Source organism: Aphis gossypii, chromosome 2 (assembly GCF_020184175.1).
Source record: "Aphis gossypii isolate Hap1 chromosome 2, ASM2018417v2, whole genome shotgun sequence".
Lineage (NCBI taxonomy): Eukaryota > Metazoa > Arthropoda > Insecta > Hemiptera > Aphididae > Aphis > Aphis gossypii.
The window spans coordinates 26,366,928-26,385,630 of NC_065531.1; the positions used below are offsets into that span (position 1 = coordinate 26,366,928).

The 18,703-nt window shown below is 28.1% G+C and overlaps 1 protein-coding gene across 4 annotated transcripts in view; it reads left to right on the plus strand.

Annotated features, from left to right (window-relative positions):
- The window catches only part of LOC114126188 (lachesin-like), a 111,332-nt gene that overhangs the window by 28,112 nt on the left and 64,517 nt on the right, over positions 1-18,703 (plus strand). For all 4 annotated transcript variants that reach the window (XM_050201235.1, XM_050201234.1, XM_050201237.1 and 1 more), the window contains exon 3: positions 17,048-17,134. In XM_050201235.1, the coding sequence (XP_050057192.1) occupies positions 17,048-17,134 (87 nt within the window). The remainder of the gene's footprint in view (positions 1-17,047; positions 17,135-18,703) is intronic.

Sequence of the window (18,703 nt, forward strand, 5' to 3'; positions counted from 1 at the left end):
TACTTGTATACATGCGTCATATTACCATATACTGGCAATTGGGCGAATCACCTAGAATGCCCACTCTATTTTTCTTTAATTATGTGTATGCATTTATTTAAATTCAAATTTTTAGGATTTCTATACTTACAGATCTTATTTTCAAATACTTTAATAAATATTTTGAAATATTGTGTCATTTAAAGTTGTGTTTTATGGTAATAGTGCAAAATAAACTTATTTTTTTAAATGAAAACTATAAATTATAAATACATATTAGGTATGTAATTTTTTTGAAATGTCTATACATTTTCAGTATTTAAAAATGTGTCTTTTAAAGTTTTAAGTATATACTTAAAATCCGAATTCGCATTAATATGTTATTACAGGATAAGTTGGGGTTGAGAATGCGTGGTGAATGAAAATAATAATTATGACCACTAATATAATGGGAGTTTGTAGACTTAAATGATTTAAATAAATTTGGGAATATCTATATCGAAAGTATAAGTTAGAAACCATCACTGTATAATGTATGTATTTAGTGATGGAAATAATAACAAAGTTTCATTGAACATAAAATTTTAAAACTTGATGAATAATTATTTATTTTATACAATAGCTTTTTTTTAGAATAATTTTAGCATCTTTGTAAAACATGATAAAATATTCATCAATAGTAAGAAATAAGTCAACAATATATTACCTAACAATCACTTATCTGCAATAGTATCTAGTAAATGTGTTAATTGTTTAGCTTAACGTTCGTTATTATTAAGTGGAAATTAAAAACTTAAATATAGTAAGAAAATTACTTTTTGTTTTTTTAAGCAAGTAAAATCATTTTATAGTTAAAATAATAATTTATTATTTTCATTGGAAATTAAATAAAATCAAATGAAAAACATTATGGTTAGGTAGGTAGGAACGTAATTTAGTCGTTTAAATTTAAAATGTTATACTTTAATTGCTTAGTGCGGTATTTCTTATAATTTATTTGTGCCTCAACACATGGCCATGATTTGGGGTTGGGAATGAAAAAAAAAACAATTATTACCCCTGTTGTTTGGTACAGTTAAATACCGAGAAAAGCGAAATTGAATTTTAAATATTGAGGTCCTTTCTATAGAGTGTGACAACATAAAGCTTTCGAAGCCAAACACTCCATAGTTCGTCGAATAAAACATCTAGAAAATAAAAAAAATAAACACCGTCAAATTGTGTATATCCATCAAATCGGTCACCCATATTTTCATTTGAATCTTTTGAAAAGTTTAACTAAAAGGAAAAAAAAATACGAAACCTTTGTAATGTATATAATATGTATATACATTTTTTTCTTTCGAATTACACGTCATACATGCACACTTGAATACTCTTACAGGATCCAATTTAGGCGTCGCATTTAAAGAAATGGAAATGATTGCATTTAAAAAAAAAAAAAAAAACCCGTAGTGTTTTCTTTACAATGTAATTTGTCCGCCAGCGAAAAACGAATATACGTGTATTGCTCAGATAGCGAGTGTGTGTGTGGTGCGGCTGCAACAATTTGTTTACGTTTGCCGCGCGGGTCTATCGTTAGCCGCCGCCGCCACCGCGTATATAAGAACAGGGTAGTTGTCGACGGCGCGGTGGAGGAGAGTCATGTAATCTTTTCCAAGAGGTTTCCTTATTACATATCTCTCCATTCCTTACCGCTACACCCCGACCAACCCCTTATACACACCCACCACGAATGAACTATTTTTTTTCCACGTCGTCCCTCGACAAAGCCATTGTTTTTATTATGACGATAAAACATCGCTACAATATCAAATGCGGGAAGTGGTGCCGGTCGCGGTGGCGGTGGTCGGGCTATAGCTAGGCCAAGCGAAAAGAACCCAGTCATTCGGATTATGCATTATACAGGATAAACTATCGTAATTTTTTTCTTTCCAAACATCCCCCACCCCTCCCGCTCACACGAGCGCGCGTAGGTACCTCGTTTTCATCGTCGTCGAGCGTATAGTAGTAAGTCGTGTGTCATCGTTTTCGTTTTTCGCCTTTTTACCACATATATGCGTGCACATTTATGTGTGTGTGTGTGTGTGTATGTATTACTATACATGTTATAACGGCGTTTTTGTCAGACATTGTCTATATAATATTTTTTTTGTAGGACGGAATATTACATCATTTCTCGCTAACGTGCGCCAAGCGAAAACTAATATGTTTGTAAAACGTTCGGCTTCAATATACATGCATATATATAATATATATACTTTTATATTAAGAAATGATGTGTTTTGCGGTTCGACAGTCGTAATAAAACAATCACAACAATCATATATACATGCGATATTATGCATATTGCATTTGATTTGATGTTGAATGTAGGACAACTTATAAATGATATTCGTTAGATTGTACGTCTCGTCGTCTTGTAATACTATTCGAAAATAATGAAATATTTATGTGTACTGTGTAGCACATATAAATAATTGTGTACGACGACTATGATGTATCGATACTTTGAAGACATTAACATAAGGTTGTACAGCGTTCATATTTCTTAAGTATTATTAAAAATATTTTTCTACTTTTGGATCAAATCTATTGATTTTTTAAATATCATATTTCTAATATCTAATGCATGGGTTTAAAGTTACTTATATAATGTTTTGTAAATCAGTATATTGTCAATGTTTTAAGTTGAGTTGTTGATAGTTAATGCAGAATTTCTCAACCTTTTTACATTCACGTGTCCCTTGACCACTCACCACTACTTAACGGACTCTCCAAATGTCAACTTTTCATATATTTTCATATAAGTTAAATACGAATTTGCAAAATAAGTTTAATAATGAAAAATTTGGAAATATTTATATATATTCACTTTTTTCACCATTACGATTTTTTTTTCTGAGACTCCTCCACCCAAATATCTTCTCGCGGACCAATGGTTGAGAAACGCTGTATTAATGTATTGTAAAATAATTAATTTCTTGAAATATATGTATAAATATGAATTGTTCGTTTACGCGTTTGATAAAATTATTTATTTTCATTATTTTATTACTTTTAAGTTGTAGAGGATATATTTAGACTAAAATTTCACACGACTAAAATAAAATAATCTAATTTAATTTTAAAATGATAAATGTACATAGAATATCTAAGTATATAGGTATACGCTTTTAATTGTAACTAATTTTATAGATATTATCATATTGAGTATGAAAATTATTGATGTGTGTACCTATTTCATTAGCATATTTTTATACTAAAAACCAAATTGAATGTTTAAACAATATAGGTATAATATCCATGACATTGTACGGTATTTATATATATTTTATGTCTTTAGGCAGGTATTCTTAAAAAAAATATATTGAAATTTTTTTTAATAATAATATAATCTAAATTAATATCGTGAAGAATATATATAGTGTCTATAAATATATGTCGAAAAAGTATACTCGTCTTTCAAGTTGTTTTTTGACTCTTAATTAAAAAGAATCTTGTGTATTATAAAAGCACTTCAATAAAGCCAACATTCGTATAATTCTAATTCATATTTATTTACATTCATCTACTGTGCAAATAAATATATATATAAACAACATAACTAAATTAAAATTTTAAACTTGATTCTTATTTCCACGTAAATCCAAACATGATTTATGCTTTTCAGTTTTGAAATTGTATTGAAATTCTTCATACGCATTAATATCTTCTTAAAAAAAAAAATAGATCCACTCTGGTTAACGTGGTTCAATGTTAAGTATTTTAGTATTGGCGAATAAGTGGAACAGACAAGCTACTCCCACGTAACATAAATTTGAAAGAAGCCGATGATGAAAACCCATTTATTTCTTTAAACACATTATACGAGTATATTATGTACATTAAACTTTTTCTTAAGTCTCTAACAATTTGTCAGACAAATTTCATTTGCAATCAAAAAGAATTAATAATAATTTTGCAAATTATAATTCAACAATTTTAATCAAAAATTAAGATAGTTTTACATAAATCATAAATTGGGAAAAAATAATTTCTACGGTCATTTTTATACCTCGTTAAAACTATAAATTCAACAATGATTGGACGTATGGATGTCAAGTGTAAAGAATATTGTAAGACGATTTATTCTTATGGTAACCATTTTTTCGTTTTTTCATCGTTTTTTTCTCCAAATTTTCAATAACAATGTTACATTGGTAAAAAGTAATCAAACATTTTCGAACGAAACAGTTTAACTCGACTGTATTTTTCTTATACAAGCTGTGTAATATTTTCTGTAAACTATGTACATATTGATGAAACTATAGGTAGTTTTTGTTTGCATCCATTCGTGTACGATAAACACATTACGGTGAATAATACACATTGCCCGCGAGACTGCAGCAATATAAATTATGGGCAACGGTTGTCGACCGTGCGAGTGTTAAGATTCGTACGTAATCGTATTATCATTAATTGCGAACGAATTCCTACGCGTAGTACAACTACTGTTTAGTAGAATAATAAAATTATCGACCGACCCGATTAAAAAGTATCAATCGATTTTAGCGAAACAAAAGAAAATAACGTCGCAAAGCGCATTTTATTGTAAAATACTATCACATATTATGTACGAGTCGTACAATATATAGTTAACATTATATAATAGCAGTTACCGTATACATCATTATTATAAATTATTTTAAGTTATAACAATATAAAGGATCGGAAATTTTCGATGCGCGGTTCGACCTGGCGACCCATTTTCTGTTGCGTCGAGATAAAAGACTTCTAGACAATAATATTATATAATAGTACAATCTCGGCATTTTATCCGGTCCGCGGCGGCAGTCTATCGTGTTTTATTTTGTACGTATATTTTCCGTACATCGCTATGGAAATGTGCACCGGCGGTTTCGCGACGGTGGTAAAAATTAAACACGCTGCCGTTTCTCTACAAGCTTATTATCATATTTTATCGTGTACGAGTACTACGTATTATTATTATATATATACGTAAATATGTACTACTACGGAGCGGGCGCTATAGTATTTATTCACTTCGACGAAGTGCACTCTAGTTAAGTACGTTACACTGAAAAGAAGAGAACAGATTTTTTTCCTTCCCCTCTCGTCTCGCGCGGTCTACATATATATTGTATAAATATATATTATATATTTTTTAGAACACCACAGATTTCCGGTCACGTTGACGTCCGTTTGCTTTTACTCCTACCGCCTACACACACATACATACCCATTAACATCTCACCGCCGCACACCGCGGTCGAGCCGTTTGACGAATGATGTTTCGCGGCGAATACGCGGTTTTTTCGCCGTTATTCCTCCTTCATCATCCCCTTTTCCCCTACCCCTAACCAGGGCCACTTTGGGCTATGTGTTCCATTAGGCGACTGCCGCGTATACATAATGCATGTATTATGCAGTACGCACAGCTAGTCTAGGCGCGTGTGTACATTATACTCTGCTGGATGTGCACCACTTTAACGCATCAATCCGCGGGCGGCGAATGATTTCACCCCATCCTCTCATCGCTTCTACCTAAATATTATATTTTTTTTTCAATTCGTCTTCGTAGACGTTCGTGTGATACGTTAAAAATACACGAGTGTACAGTATACACCTACACGGTTATAGGTACTGTATAATAAATATGTAGAGTACGTATATACAGCGATCACTTTGTACATACAATATACATATTATACGCCCAAGGTGTGCAGGATTACTATATGGTATAGGGGTTTTTCCGAACAAGACGAGTGTACGGAAATATTTTTATCTCAAAAACTTGGCAACAAAAACATTTTGGGCTCGACGGACGCGATACGAAAACGCTCTTTTCACCCTCTCTATAGTGCGACTATCTCTATATATTATATTATTATGTTAAACGTTTTGTTCGGCTGTGTGTCTCGACGATGGTTGTAAAGTATACGAAATAATAATAATAGTAATATTATGACGGATCCCTGATATGATAATTTGTCGTTAAACAGACGCGTTCGCCAATGTAAATCCAATCGTTAAGATTGGTATCTACCCCTTCCCAGATTATCCGTCAAAGTATTTATTATTTTTTTAAAAATGTTTTCAATAAATTATTTTGATATTTTTTAGAACTTTTAAATTTTTTTTTAATGATATGATAGCTTAAAAGTTTCAGCTATGGTTAGGCACAGTTTACTTGTGAGACAATATGCATACAGTTATCTTAAATCTGTCTAAAACTTAAACCCGACAATCCAATCAAGCATCAGAATAGGTTTTTTTATATTATTGTTATTTATAAGGTCGCGGAGATATATACGATATACATAGGGTTTGGATAACATTTTTGAGCCACTATATGAGAATTGACAGTGCTAGCATTACTTCCTCTGAAGTTTGGATAATTTTTAAAGTGTAGAGTTTAGACGTTTTGAAACCGAACAAAATGTGGTGTCGGTCATTTATAGTTTTCAATTTATTTAGATATTGACATTTCCTGACAAATCTCGATTGCCTGTGTACTTGTATTACGAGTTTGACGTATGGCGTATGCTTATATTATTTGCTCACTGTCTAGCTGTCATAATTAACGTAGTGCATTTTATGTCTGAAGGGCACACTGCATACGCGTTAATGATCTACAATAATTATTTACAACCAAATCGACAGACGCGCCGACCGCATCAAACGATCTTATTTAATATACTAGTAGTATTCTCTGACTTCGCCCAAACTAAAATTAATCTATCTTTATACCGTTTTCAATTTTGATTTAGTAAAAATGTGTAGTACAAATAAAGTAACTATGATTAATACTATGATTTTTCACTTCTTAATTTTGGACATATTTTTTATGAAAACACAAAAAGTTAGAACAAGATTCAACTTACATTTAAAAATCAACGTTAATTTAATATTGTTAAAATTGGTATCGGTCTTAATATTTTCATATCAAAAATTTTGTTTTAAATAAATATGTATGATTTATCAACAGTTTTATTTTCCATATTAGTACTAATTATAATGATATAAATATAATCTATAACCAACGCAAACCATTTAAATGAAAAAAAAAAATACATTTCCGTCAATCGAAATTAAATTCATGTATGAAATATAAGTCACTCTTTAACAATCTATAAATACTCACCGAGCCTCGAGAAATTTATTGATATAACTTTTATTGAAAACGGTTCAATAATTTTTGGAGTACGCAGAGGACAAATAAAGAAACATTAATTTATATATATATATACAGAAAAAGATATCTTGGTTAAATTTAGGCTTTCAGCTTGTATAGATTTGGGATCAAAAACATGAATGGATTTGTATCCTTACCTACAATAAAAGTAATATGTTAATATATTTTTATATCAGTAAGTCATGTTATAACTATAATATAATACATTATGTAAATTGTATAGATATAAATTATAATAGCGTTCAAATTATAAAATATCTGATCGTTGCTTAGATTCCCAGCGGAGCAATGAATTGGTGTTGTTTGGTTGGTACTCGGAGGGGGGTTGAACTCATTTTTCCATTTTCCCCATACGTCTTAATAAACGGAAAAAACTAAAAAAAAAAAATATGGAAAACAGGATACGTATATGTACTCAAATATTAATTTTTAAACAAATCCATTCAGAATTATTTGGACATAGTGTAGATTTCAAGTTTTAGGTACGGTAAAAGCATCCAAATTTAATGTATAATTCTTAATTAATTTTAATTTTAGCAATTACACACTTTTGAAAATATTTAATTATAAATTTGATATAGGGATTCGAGAAGTTATAATTTTATTTTTATGAAATTGGATATTAAAATGAAAAATAATTTTTTTCTTGATAAAAATGATTTTTAGTGGGAATTATTTAATATTTAAGTACAGTATAAACTCCGTCGAAAGCTATAATAATCAGGAAAATTAATGTCATAACTTGGATTTGGCTGAAGTTTAAATAAATAAGTTAAAGTCCAGTGATTAATAATATACATTGAAATCGAATTTATATCACAAAAAATGTGCTATTGAAAGATAAATTATAAAAAACTTTTAGAGCTTAGTTGATATTAGATACTAATAACATCATCTCTTTAGTTTTTAAATTAAGTTTATTATTTTTTTTTACACGTAGACAACTTGACAAGTATTATTTGATTATATTTGGATTACTGTTCACTATAGGTGCATTATATTGTTATTGATTATCATTGTATGTTGAAGAAATAAAATATTTTGTAATCTCATTTATTACCGCAGCTTTCTATTCATATTTAATTCTTATTTGTGTAAAAATACCTGTATTATACATTTATCTATATGACTATATCAATAATATCCAATTAGCTAATGATGTTTAGTAGTCACTATTAATTTTATGAATTTATTTATGTAAATTATAATTTATAAGTTCTTCAAAATTGGTTTTCAAATAATCTATTATAATATTTATTTTTACTCTACTCGATTATAAGATATAAAATAAAATAAATAACTTCTTAACTAACTTTACTTTAAAATTATGGCAATAGAGTTAAGTTAATTAATTTAAGTATGTTTTAGATCGATTTTAATCAATAAGTGTATTAAAAATATATCAAGTATTCAAGTGATAATACTAAATTTCAAAGAATAAGTTAATATAAATTTGAAAAGCTCGTACAACTTTTGTATGTTGAGTTGTATTTCCGTGAAATTATAATAACACAGCACTTGTGATAAAGAACGCACATAATTGAACATAAAATCGTATACCACAGACTATATTCAGTTTTTCTTAATTAAAAATGGTTTAGAGAATTTTAGTGATATATTAGTGAAAACAATAAAAAGGGTAATCGCCTTTCTACACATCCTGAAAATTTTTTAAAGTATTTTTTTTCATTATTTGGAGTCATTATAAACTGTATTTTTGAAAAAAAAAAATATATATTTTACTATTTAAAGTTGCAATTTTTCTTAAAAATCAATCAAAATTTTAATTTCATATTCTTAAGCCAAATATTTTTTTGAAAAATTAAATGTATAAAAATTAAATTTTGAACCGTTAGTTATGAATTTAAGAAGCGTTCAGAATTGTTGAAATAATATATATATATGTTAAATGCTAAAAAAAGGACCTTAAAATATGTGAAAAACAACAAAAAAGTCATTTTTTATTATGTAAAAAAACAATTCAAATGTATAAAGTTTCAAATTAAAATACAATAGTAGGTGAAAAAACTGTGTCTAAAATGTTTATTAATTCATTATGTTTCTACCAATAAGTTTTTTGTGCTGAATAACAAACTATAACATTATATTTTGATTAACAGCTGTCTTCTAACAAGTATTTTATCAATACGTCTATTATTGATGATAAAAGTTTCACATGTGTGGATACTTCTTAGCTTTTAGATATTATCTGTTATTTTAAATTTAAATTTTCCAGCATGTAGTATTTTTAAACTCGTATACAATTTTACTGTGAATTTTGAATATGTATATAAATTGATAGTACCTATAATAACTTCCTAGTTATAATATTTATTTTTTTTTTTTAAAATAAAGAGTTAAATGCAAGAACAGCGTTTGTCTGGACTGTTTTATCTTATAGTATTATACGATTTTGATGTACTTTAGGATACTAGATACACGTTTGAAGAAATGAAGATTGACGAGTGTTATTCTCTGCACTTGAAGCAGCGGGAAGTGTGATTAAAGTACCTAATTTGAGGTGTGTTCATAAAATTGGCTGTTATGACGTCGCAGTAGACCACTCTTGGTTTTATAAAGTATTTTCATCTTAATCATGGTGTGTATTGATGATGATAGATTGCAAATATTCTTGTTATTGTGGTCAAATTTGACGTCAATGAAAAACAGAACCTCAGAAGAAGCGGATGTCCGTTTCGTCTAACGTTTGCAACACGTTGCACTCATCGTTTAGCCTATCTAGTAGTTAGTATTAACTATATCCCCAACCATCCAAAAAATTAACAAGTTAAAATAAGATTAAAAAAAAATTAAAAGCAATAGATTATGAAAACAAAACTTAACGCGTTTTAATTATATTAAAGTAGTTGTATTTAACTATAATAAAGATTAGGTTGTTTTTTAAAAAAAGACAAGTATAATTTTTCAAATAAAAATGTGTTCTTATATTGACAGTTATTTTTGTACATTTATAATTTATATTATTGACTATAATTTAAAAATAATATGTATTATTGGCAATCATGAAATTATTTTTAAAAAAGTTGAGATATAGGTAATTATAATAAAAACCTTCAAACTTCGATCACGTTATTGCTTTGATTAGGTTTTTTAGTGGAAATTCCGAATGTTAATCGATACGCCGTAGTCGGTTATTATTAATAATACTTTTTACTCCGATTATATAAATAATTGAAAAAAAAAATCTCGGTGATAAATTGCTTTTACTTCCTCAGTAATATGTTATACCCTAAAGAGTGAGGTAGTCTACATACATTCGTTTAAAAAATAGAGAACGTACTTTACAATATAAATTTATAAAATAAATTATGTAAACGACAAACAGTAATAATAGAACAAATATATCGTATGACTGTGAAGCATTAACTTTAACCGTATTGCATTAAATATTTACAACTTATTAATTACTCGTTCCGAATTCTATACATTAAAATTCTGGGAAAAATATTCTGCCACAGAATATAGAATCACAAATGTATGTTGTCTTTTAAAACTTTAAAAATTATAAAAACTTTTTTTTTTTATTTAATGTTGGTTTTTAATGTTTCTATAATGACTTAAAATTATGTAAAAAAAATTATTTTTAAGACGTTTATAATTTTTGAGATTATATCTAGTATTAACAGTTAAAAAAAATCACCCGGTATAAGTGATATATAAGAAATTCGGATATCGCACATTTTCTTTGGACATATTAATGTCAGATATAATGCACTAACTGGTTACACTGCGTTTTATAACTAATGGCTCTATATGAAATTGTTTTTTTGCTTTTTAAGTAATTTCTTTTTATACCTTTATTGTTATGACGTACATGGATATTTATGACTTGTAACTTGCCCAGATAAAGTTTTTTTTACATGTTTTTAATTTAAACGCATAATAAATAATAATTCTTCTGTAACATTACACCTTTTTAAAATTTTTAATTGTTGTAACTATACAAAAGTCGTGTTAAAAAGTTTTCAAATACGTATACTCGAAACGCAATGGACAATTCTACAATAAATTTAGTTTTGATATTTTCTCGTCTTTTAAGTTGAATGATTCACATTTTAATTTTTGCAAATGATTCAGACCTTATCAATATGGAAATAACTGTCAATAATTTATCATAGAAAATAGTAGATACATTTTCATCAATATGATTATATCATAATTATATTCTATTCGTATATTATATAATATTATTATATGTTAGACAGTATTATTTTTGAATTGAGATTATGGTTTGATTTTATAAATTATAATACTTAGGTTAAACGATCAAACCTTTTAGTTAAGCCAATATCATCAAAGCTATTACATTTTGTGATTCGTTTATTGTACAAATACATGTATAATAAATGTGAAATGATCAAAATAATGTCGGCGACTTGTTCTATATTATTATTGTTATTATTTTGAATCGTTCTTTAGTATAGTGACTATACTGTGTAGTGTGTATATAGTTATACGGCTTTAAACGACGTTATGCGTATAGATTATTATAGGTAGGATACATAAATGAAACGTCCCCCAAACAATAATAATTTCGGACTCTGTAGATACCCTCCCTCCAGGGCCTCGGTGTGTGGCTGCTGCAGCATGGGCAATATTGTTGTGTGAGTGCGCGCATTCGTCGATAAGAAGCTTTGTCCTAGTCTGCGTGAGGGACGAAGGGCATAAAATATATATAAAGAAGGGCCAGACAGAAATCGTATCGATACCACAGCCATACACGCACGCAGTTTTATCATCTGAAGATTTACGACGTTATATTATTCCATATGCATTTCCATAAAACGACAGTTTTCGCAGCTTTCTAGCCGGACTGCGGACTGCTACCGGTGTTTACGCGCACATAAATACACGTGCGATATAGGTGGAAATCGTTTCCGTGTTTGCGGTAGACGAAGTGAGAGTGAGTTGCATACAGGGAGAGAGATGATAACTATAATATTATTGTGTATATTGTAAGAATTTCGTATTTTTTTTTCTTCCTTTTAGTTTTTTATTTTTTATTATTTTTAATAATTTCCCATCGCGAATTTTGTTCTTCCCGACTATACACGAGCTGCAACTTTCGTCCCCGCCGCTTCCTCCGTGGGTTTGGCTATTCGGATTTACCCTCCATAATAATAATATAATAACGTTCAGTGATATAAACCCCGCGGGGTCAGTCGCGCCGCTGTGCATCATCATCAGCCAGCAGATGTGACGTTGGTCGTATAAACGTTGTTCTTTATATATTTCTATTATATCATCTGTGGGTCATATAATAATATAATAGTTGCCGTACGCACACACACATTATTGGAGAGTTCGCATTCGAATTTATTGATTTGTCCTGTTGGTCAAGAACGCGTCTCGAAAAGAAATTCGACTTTTGGTATTATTTTGTATTGTGTTTTATTGTTTTTTTTTTTTTTTATCGAGAAGTCGATTTCATTTTTTATTTCCACGAAAACGTTATCGGCTTTTTAATATCATATATAATATAAATTATTGGTACACATAGTGATTCCTATCTGATATACACTTTAATATGATATATACTGCCGGTCGGTTAGGTTAGTCGGTCATAAATAACAAACGTATTGTAATATATTATTTTCAAAAATATTTTAATAACGCAAACCCGAATTTTTTTTATACCAGTGATGTGACAATTGAAAATAGTTTACCTACGTTTTTTCGTGTTTTTCAACGACGTCAACGACGACAAAACGAAACAACTATTATTATTATAACTACATAAAAAATAAATTACAATTACAAAAATTCATTATAACTGCGTATGTATATAATATAAAACATAATCATAATATTATGTACGTATAATACTGTATTGCCTGCCAACAACTATGCTACAGTAATTGCATTCGCCGTGTATTAAGCTTCGTCGATGCGTGTGATCTTTGTTTATCGATTTTGTCGAACCATAAATAAAACATACACACGCGTTCGGAACATATTTTAATTAAAAGCCTTGTACAAGCTAATAATTTTTGATGTATTATTTTTTCACGTTTGTTATAGATTAATTGACGTTATTTATAACTGTTTTAAATGCTTGACAAATTATGATTGTGTATTATATTTATGTATCTATAAATCATATAATATTTTTATATTAATATTTCATACCAGCAAGATCGATTAAAATTGTTGTTTACAAAAGACGTAGGTACCAACACGGCCGACCACGTTTACTTCGAACCCAGATTCGCGTATTAAATGTGTTTAACTCGTATTCCGCAGAATACGATTTTTGACTCTACTGGAACCAACAACGACCATATAAATTCTCGGAATATAATGATAATCATGTATGCCATCAATGTCTTAGGCTTATATATTATAATATTAAACTAAAATAATAAACGTAGTAGCATAAACGATTACAATTTTATTCTTGGTGGGAAGGTAAACGGGGTTTTTCTAACCATTGATGTTTTTTGTAACCATCAGCTCTATATATAGTATAACTTTTAAAAAAAACAGTAAAATTGTATTAAGTATGCTTATAAGTTATAAGTTATAAAATTAATACGAATATTGGTAGGTAGTATACTAATTTATCACTTGTGTATTGTTTATGGGGCATTTTATATTTATTTTTTTTTAGCGGGAAGGCCATGCAACTATATAAAATAGATTCTAGTATGTGTTGGATGTGTATATCTATTTTAATGGGAATTAAAATGAAATTTTATGTAACTAAATATTCTGTAATATTTAGTTAAATTATAAAAATCATTCTTTTTCCTTTATTTCTATATATTACCTACTGCAGTAACATGCAGTTAGTACTATGGAAGATGATGAATATAATATCGTATATTTACATTAATGAAGTACATGATTTAAATAATCTATTTTATAGTAGATTTCCGGGATGCCACTAAGTTATAAAAAGAAACTTACCTATTAAATAAACCTTGGCACGCAAGTTGTATACACCGAAAATTTTCTAATTAGTATTACTAACCAATTATGGAAATTTATTATACTCATAGAATATCTCCCTTCACCCTTTATAAGGCTAAGACTTTCTGTCTAACCATATTTTGATATTATAGGGAGGTAGATTTAATCGATCTAACGCCATCTTATTTGAGCTATTTAATTTGTATAGTTTTCTTATGGCTAACTATAATTTGAAAATAATTTTTATAATATTGTTTTTTTTTTTTTTTAATATTTCTGTTTTTAGAGTATTTTATTATCTTTTTTTTTTTAATGAATTAATTTTTAGATTTTATTTTTGATTTGAATTTCAGTATTATTATAAATGTATTACTAACTCACTAACGTGTTATTAAATTTATAAATATAATAATATGTGCTCAAATGAGTCTCCACCATAAAATTTTTATTATTTAAATAAATACATTAAGTTCTTGTTATTTTTTACCAATGAACGAAGGTGTTTATATATTTTGTATAAGAAATGTAAAAACTATAACAAAAAAATGCTTACCTAACAGTATATTGTATATACAATATTTTTTTTTGTTATATTGCATTATTATGTATGAAGTTGTTCATTAGAGAAAATAAAATCTTACCAAGAATTTGTAGATACTTGTAAAATATTTCCTTATGAAGTACAATAATATTTTATTCTCAAATAACAATCGTATAAAGTGCGATTCGTTCAGATATCACACACAACAATACATAAAAAAAAAAAAAAATAATAAACGACTTAAAGAAAAAGAAAAATAACTTCAGTGGATAAAAAAAAAACATTTTTCAAACAGCAGCAGCTTATTGAAACAGCACCGTATGACCCTTATTGAATAGTTAAAGGTTTACGGTCTTTTAAACTCGTCCACCTTTCATAGAGTTTTTTATTAACTTCTATATGAATTTTAAATGACGACATGTTATTATAAAGTGATATTCTTATTTACAAGGAAATAATATGTCATCATATATATAAGTACAATATTGATAATACATTCAATATTTATTTATGTTATAAGTAAAATAATTGAAATAATGTATTAACAATTTATTTCTAAGTTTAATTTTAGTGTTTTTGTATTTATTTTCAGAAATATGTTTATAAAATAATATAGATAAGTGATAAAATTAAGTTAGTTATAATTGTTGTTATCCTAATCGTTCCTAATAATGAAGATACATTGAGTATTTAAGTTTGTAATAAATCAATATTAATGATGAAGTTTTTAAATACACTTACGTTTTTACTATTAATATTTAAATTTAATTTCAGAATGGGTTTAAATACATTAACGAGCAGACAGAATACACCAAATCGTTTTTTGTTTGTTTTAAACTGCTTAAAAATGTATATGATTTCTGAAAGTTTGATTAAAATAATACTGTATAATAGATATATATATATAATGTTTTTGTATATTGTATTTTTAAAATAATTATTTTAATTTTTTATGTTTTTAAAGTTATAATAATTATCATCTCTAAAAAATATAATATAACTTATTTAGATATTATTCAAACATTCCGAGCTGGTGGTATTTAATAGTTCAATTTAATAATTGGTATATGTTTATTAATGGTAATAATGGTAATATTATGATTACCAATTATACGATATATTCAATGAATTTAGAAAAGTTTTCATAATCTAAGAAAATTTTATATTTTTTAAAACCACGGTGGGAGGGAGGAGTTTACAAATATAAAAAATAGCGTGCATATAATAAAATAAGATTCTAGTTCTACAAATTGTTTTTGATCAGAATTGTCTACCTTTTATTTTTAGGAGAATGGACCATTTATGTTTGTATGTGGTTTACTAGTTTAATACATTTCACCAAAAATAAATTTTTTGATTATAGCATACATGAACTGGTACTTCAAATACCCTTTATTGAGGACAATTATGCATGTATTATTTTCGGAAATTACTTTGAAACTGAATTTTTGGTAACAATAGTAATAATTACTGAATCACAGTAGGTAGGTATAGGTACCGGTATTTTCAAACACCAAAACTGCTTGATACTAGTAAATAAATAATACAAGTGTTCGATAATAATATTACTGGTATACCAAAAAGTACCACCAATCCTATTTAAAATCCGACCTAAAAATATAATATATATTACGACAATAGTAGTAAATATAAAATTTAATCATTGAATGATTAAAAATTTTAATTATAATTCATGCACATCACATAATTCGTGCATTTTTTTTAGCTGATTATAATTAAGTATATCCTGAATAGTGTTATTTCATCATTTTATATCAGTGCTGTATAGACTACAGAGTACAAATTATTGAATTGTCGTTATTACTTACCTTATTTATGTAGAGGAAGGCGGAGCAGAACCGTACTACTAACTTCTAAAAACTGTAGAACTTACAAAATTTTAAGAATTTGAAATTGGATTGCGTATTTAAATTACAAATATTGTTAGCTTCAATAATATTCAAGCTTTATTAAAACAAATCTAACAATTTTCTTGCACATCAAACAAAATGATGTATAAATAATTTTTATTATAATATGTGAAAAAAAAGTGATTACACATATTTTAAGATTATAGGAATTTGAGCGGGAATTTATTAAAATTGAGGTTAATTGTTATTGATAAAAATAAACATACGGTCATGGAAAAATAAACATAAATAATTGTTTTCCCATTTAGACTCAATATTCAGAAAACCTTATCATAAGTACGGTTTTGCCTCTCGCACGGAACTATCCCTTTTTCCCCATTTTTACACACACACAAAAAAAAAAGAAAGTTATCCAGTATTATATTGTGTCAATCATAATAGTAATTGGTACATAACGTGTATATAATACATTAAAATATCACGAAGTATAATGTTATTTCATTGCAACGTGTTTTCGTGTTGCAGGCGTTATCATAGTCGGCGGTAATCCACAGCAGCAGACGGGCAAAGAAGTCGATCCGAACGCCAATTCGGTAAACCAATTCAGTCATGGTGAGTGCGAATAAGCAATACAACATAAAATACATCATAATAATATTATACTATATACGGCACACGCCTCGCATTATATAGAAATGTTAATTAAGTTCTAAAGGCGACTTGAATAATAAATAACACGGTGGGTGAGTGAGGGTGTATGGGTCCTGTGGTTTTACTGTGCCCGGCCAACAGACGGTGTGTGGATCGGTGTGCGTCCGTAAACGTATTTGTGCGGCAATTTCATGGTCAACCGCAGAGGCTAAAATATATTTTTTTTCGTATTACACACTGTATATTAAACTTGGAGTTACTGTGGGGGGCTATGCCCCCCACACCCCCCAAAAGAGTTTTTTTAATCTATATACATAAGCATAAGGTAGTAAATTTTTATTTTTATTTTTTTTTTTACCTACAAAATACAAACTACATTACAATAAAATATTATCAAACTTGAAAACACTATCTATGATCCATTCATTATATAAAAATTATGGATAATGTTCAATTTACAAACTGTGAATAATATAGTATGTAAGTACCTAATCTAACTATTAGTCTTCTTTTTATTATTGTTTGTATATATTTAATTAAGTTATACAATATCAATGATGGTATCATTGCTTGTGATATTATCATGAATAAAGATATCTATAGACAGTTTTAAATAATGAATAGTTTACAATATGTTATTATACATTAAATTCTTATCTATCTATTTACCAACAATAATTCTTCAATTATTGAAGAATAAACTGTAAAAAAGTTACTAATTATTACAGGTCATTGCTCATTACACACTTTTTAATTTCGTATTACACACTTAGCATTTCGTACTACACAAAGTGTGTCGTACTACACACAATTTTAGTCCCTGGTCAACCGCGTTAAGGTACGGTTTTTTTTTTACCCCATCCCATCGCGAAAATGTAACGAATTGTTGTGTATTATATAGTAGACGGTGCATACGCCGTATGAACTTTTGTAATGTCGCGCTCACTCATTTGTGTAGGTACACGCATCTATGTAGAAAATGTATTTTTATAGAAAGAGTATACACACGTAAATATAATATTTAGGTATATTATAATAATATAATTATACCCCGTCTTTTGAAGATGACCGAAAAGAGAAGAAGAGGCGTTAGGATACACTTAAATTTAAGTTTTGACTTTTTTGAAAGATAACACACATTTTTAATAGTGAATCCCGTATCAGAGTATTTCAATATACATAAAATTAAAATTTCAAATTGACAGTTAATTAGAGTGTTTTAAGTTTGGTTGAGCGGAGTAGGTAGAGTGTATCAATATTTTACAAAGTACCCCTGTACCGTTTCACGGCACTCATCTAAATGCTAAATACTTATAATTATTCATAGACAACCCGCCCAAAATTCGATTTGAGTACTGCATCAAAATGCTTAAGAAAACCATCTACTTCATAATTTATAGAAAAATATAAGTTTGTGTCACCGCAGAAAACTCTTTAAACGGTGAAAACGATCTAAGTATACTTATTTGAAAAAAATGTTAAATCACTGTTAAATGAAAAAATGGGGTAAATGCTTTGCAAATCATTCTG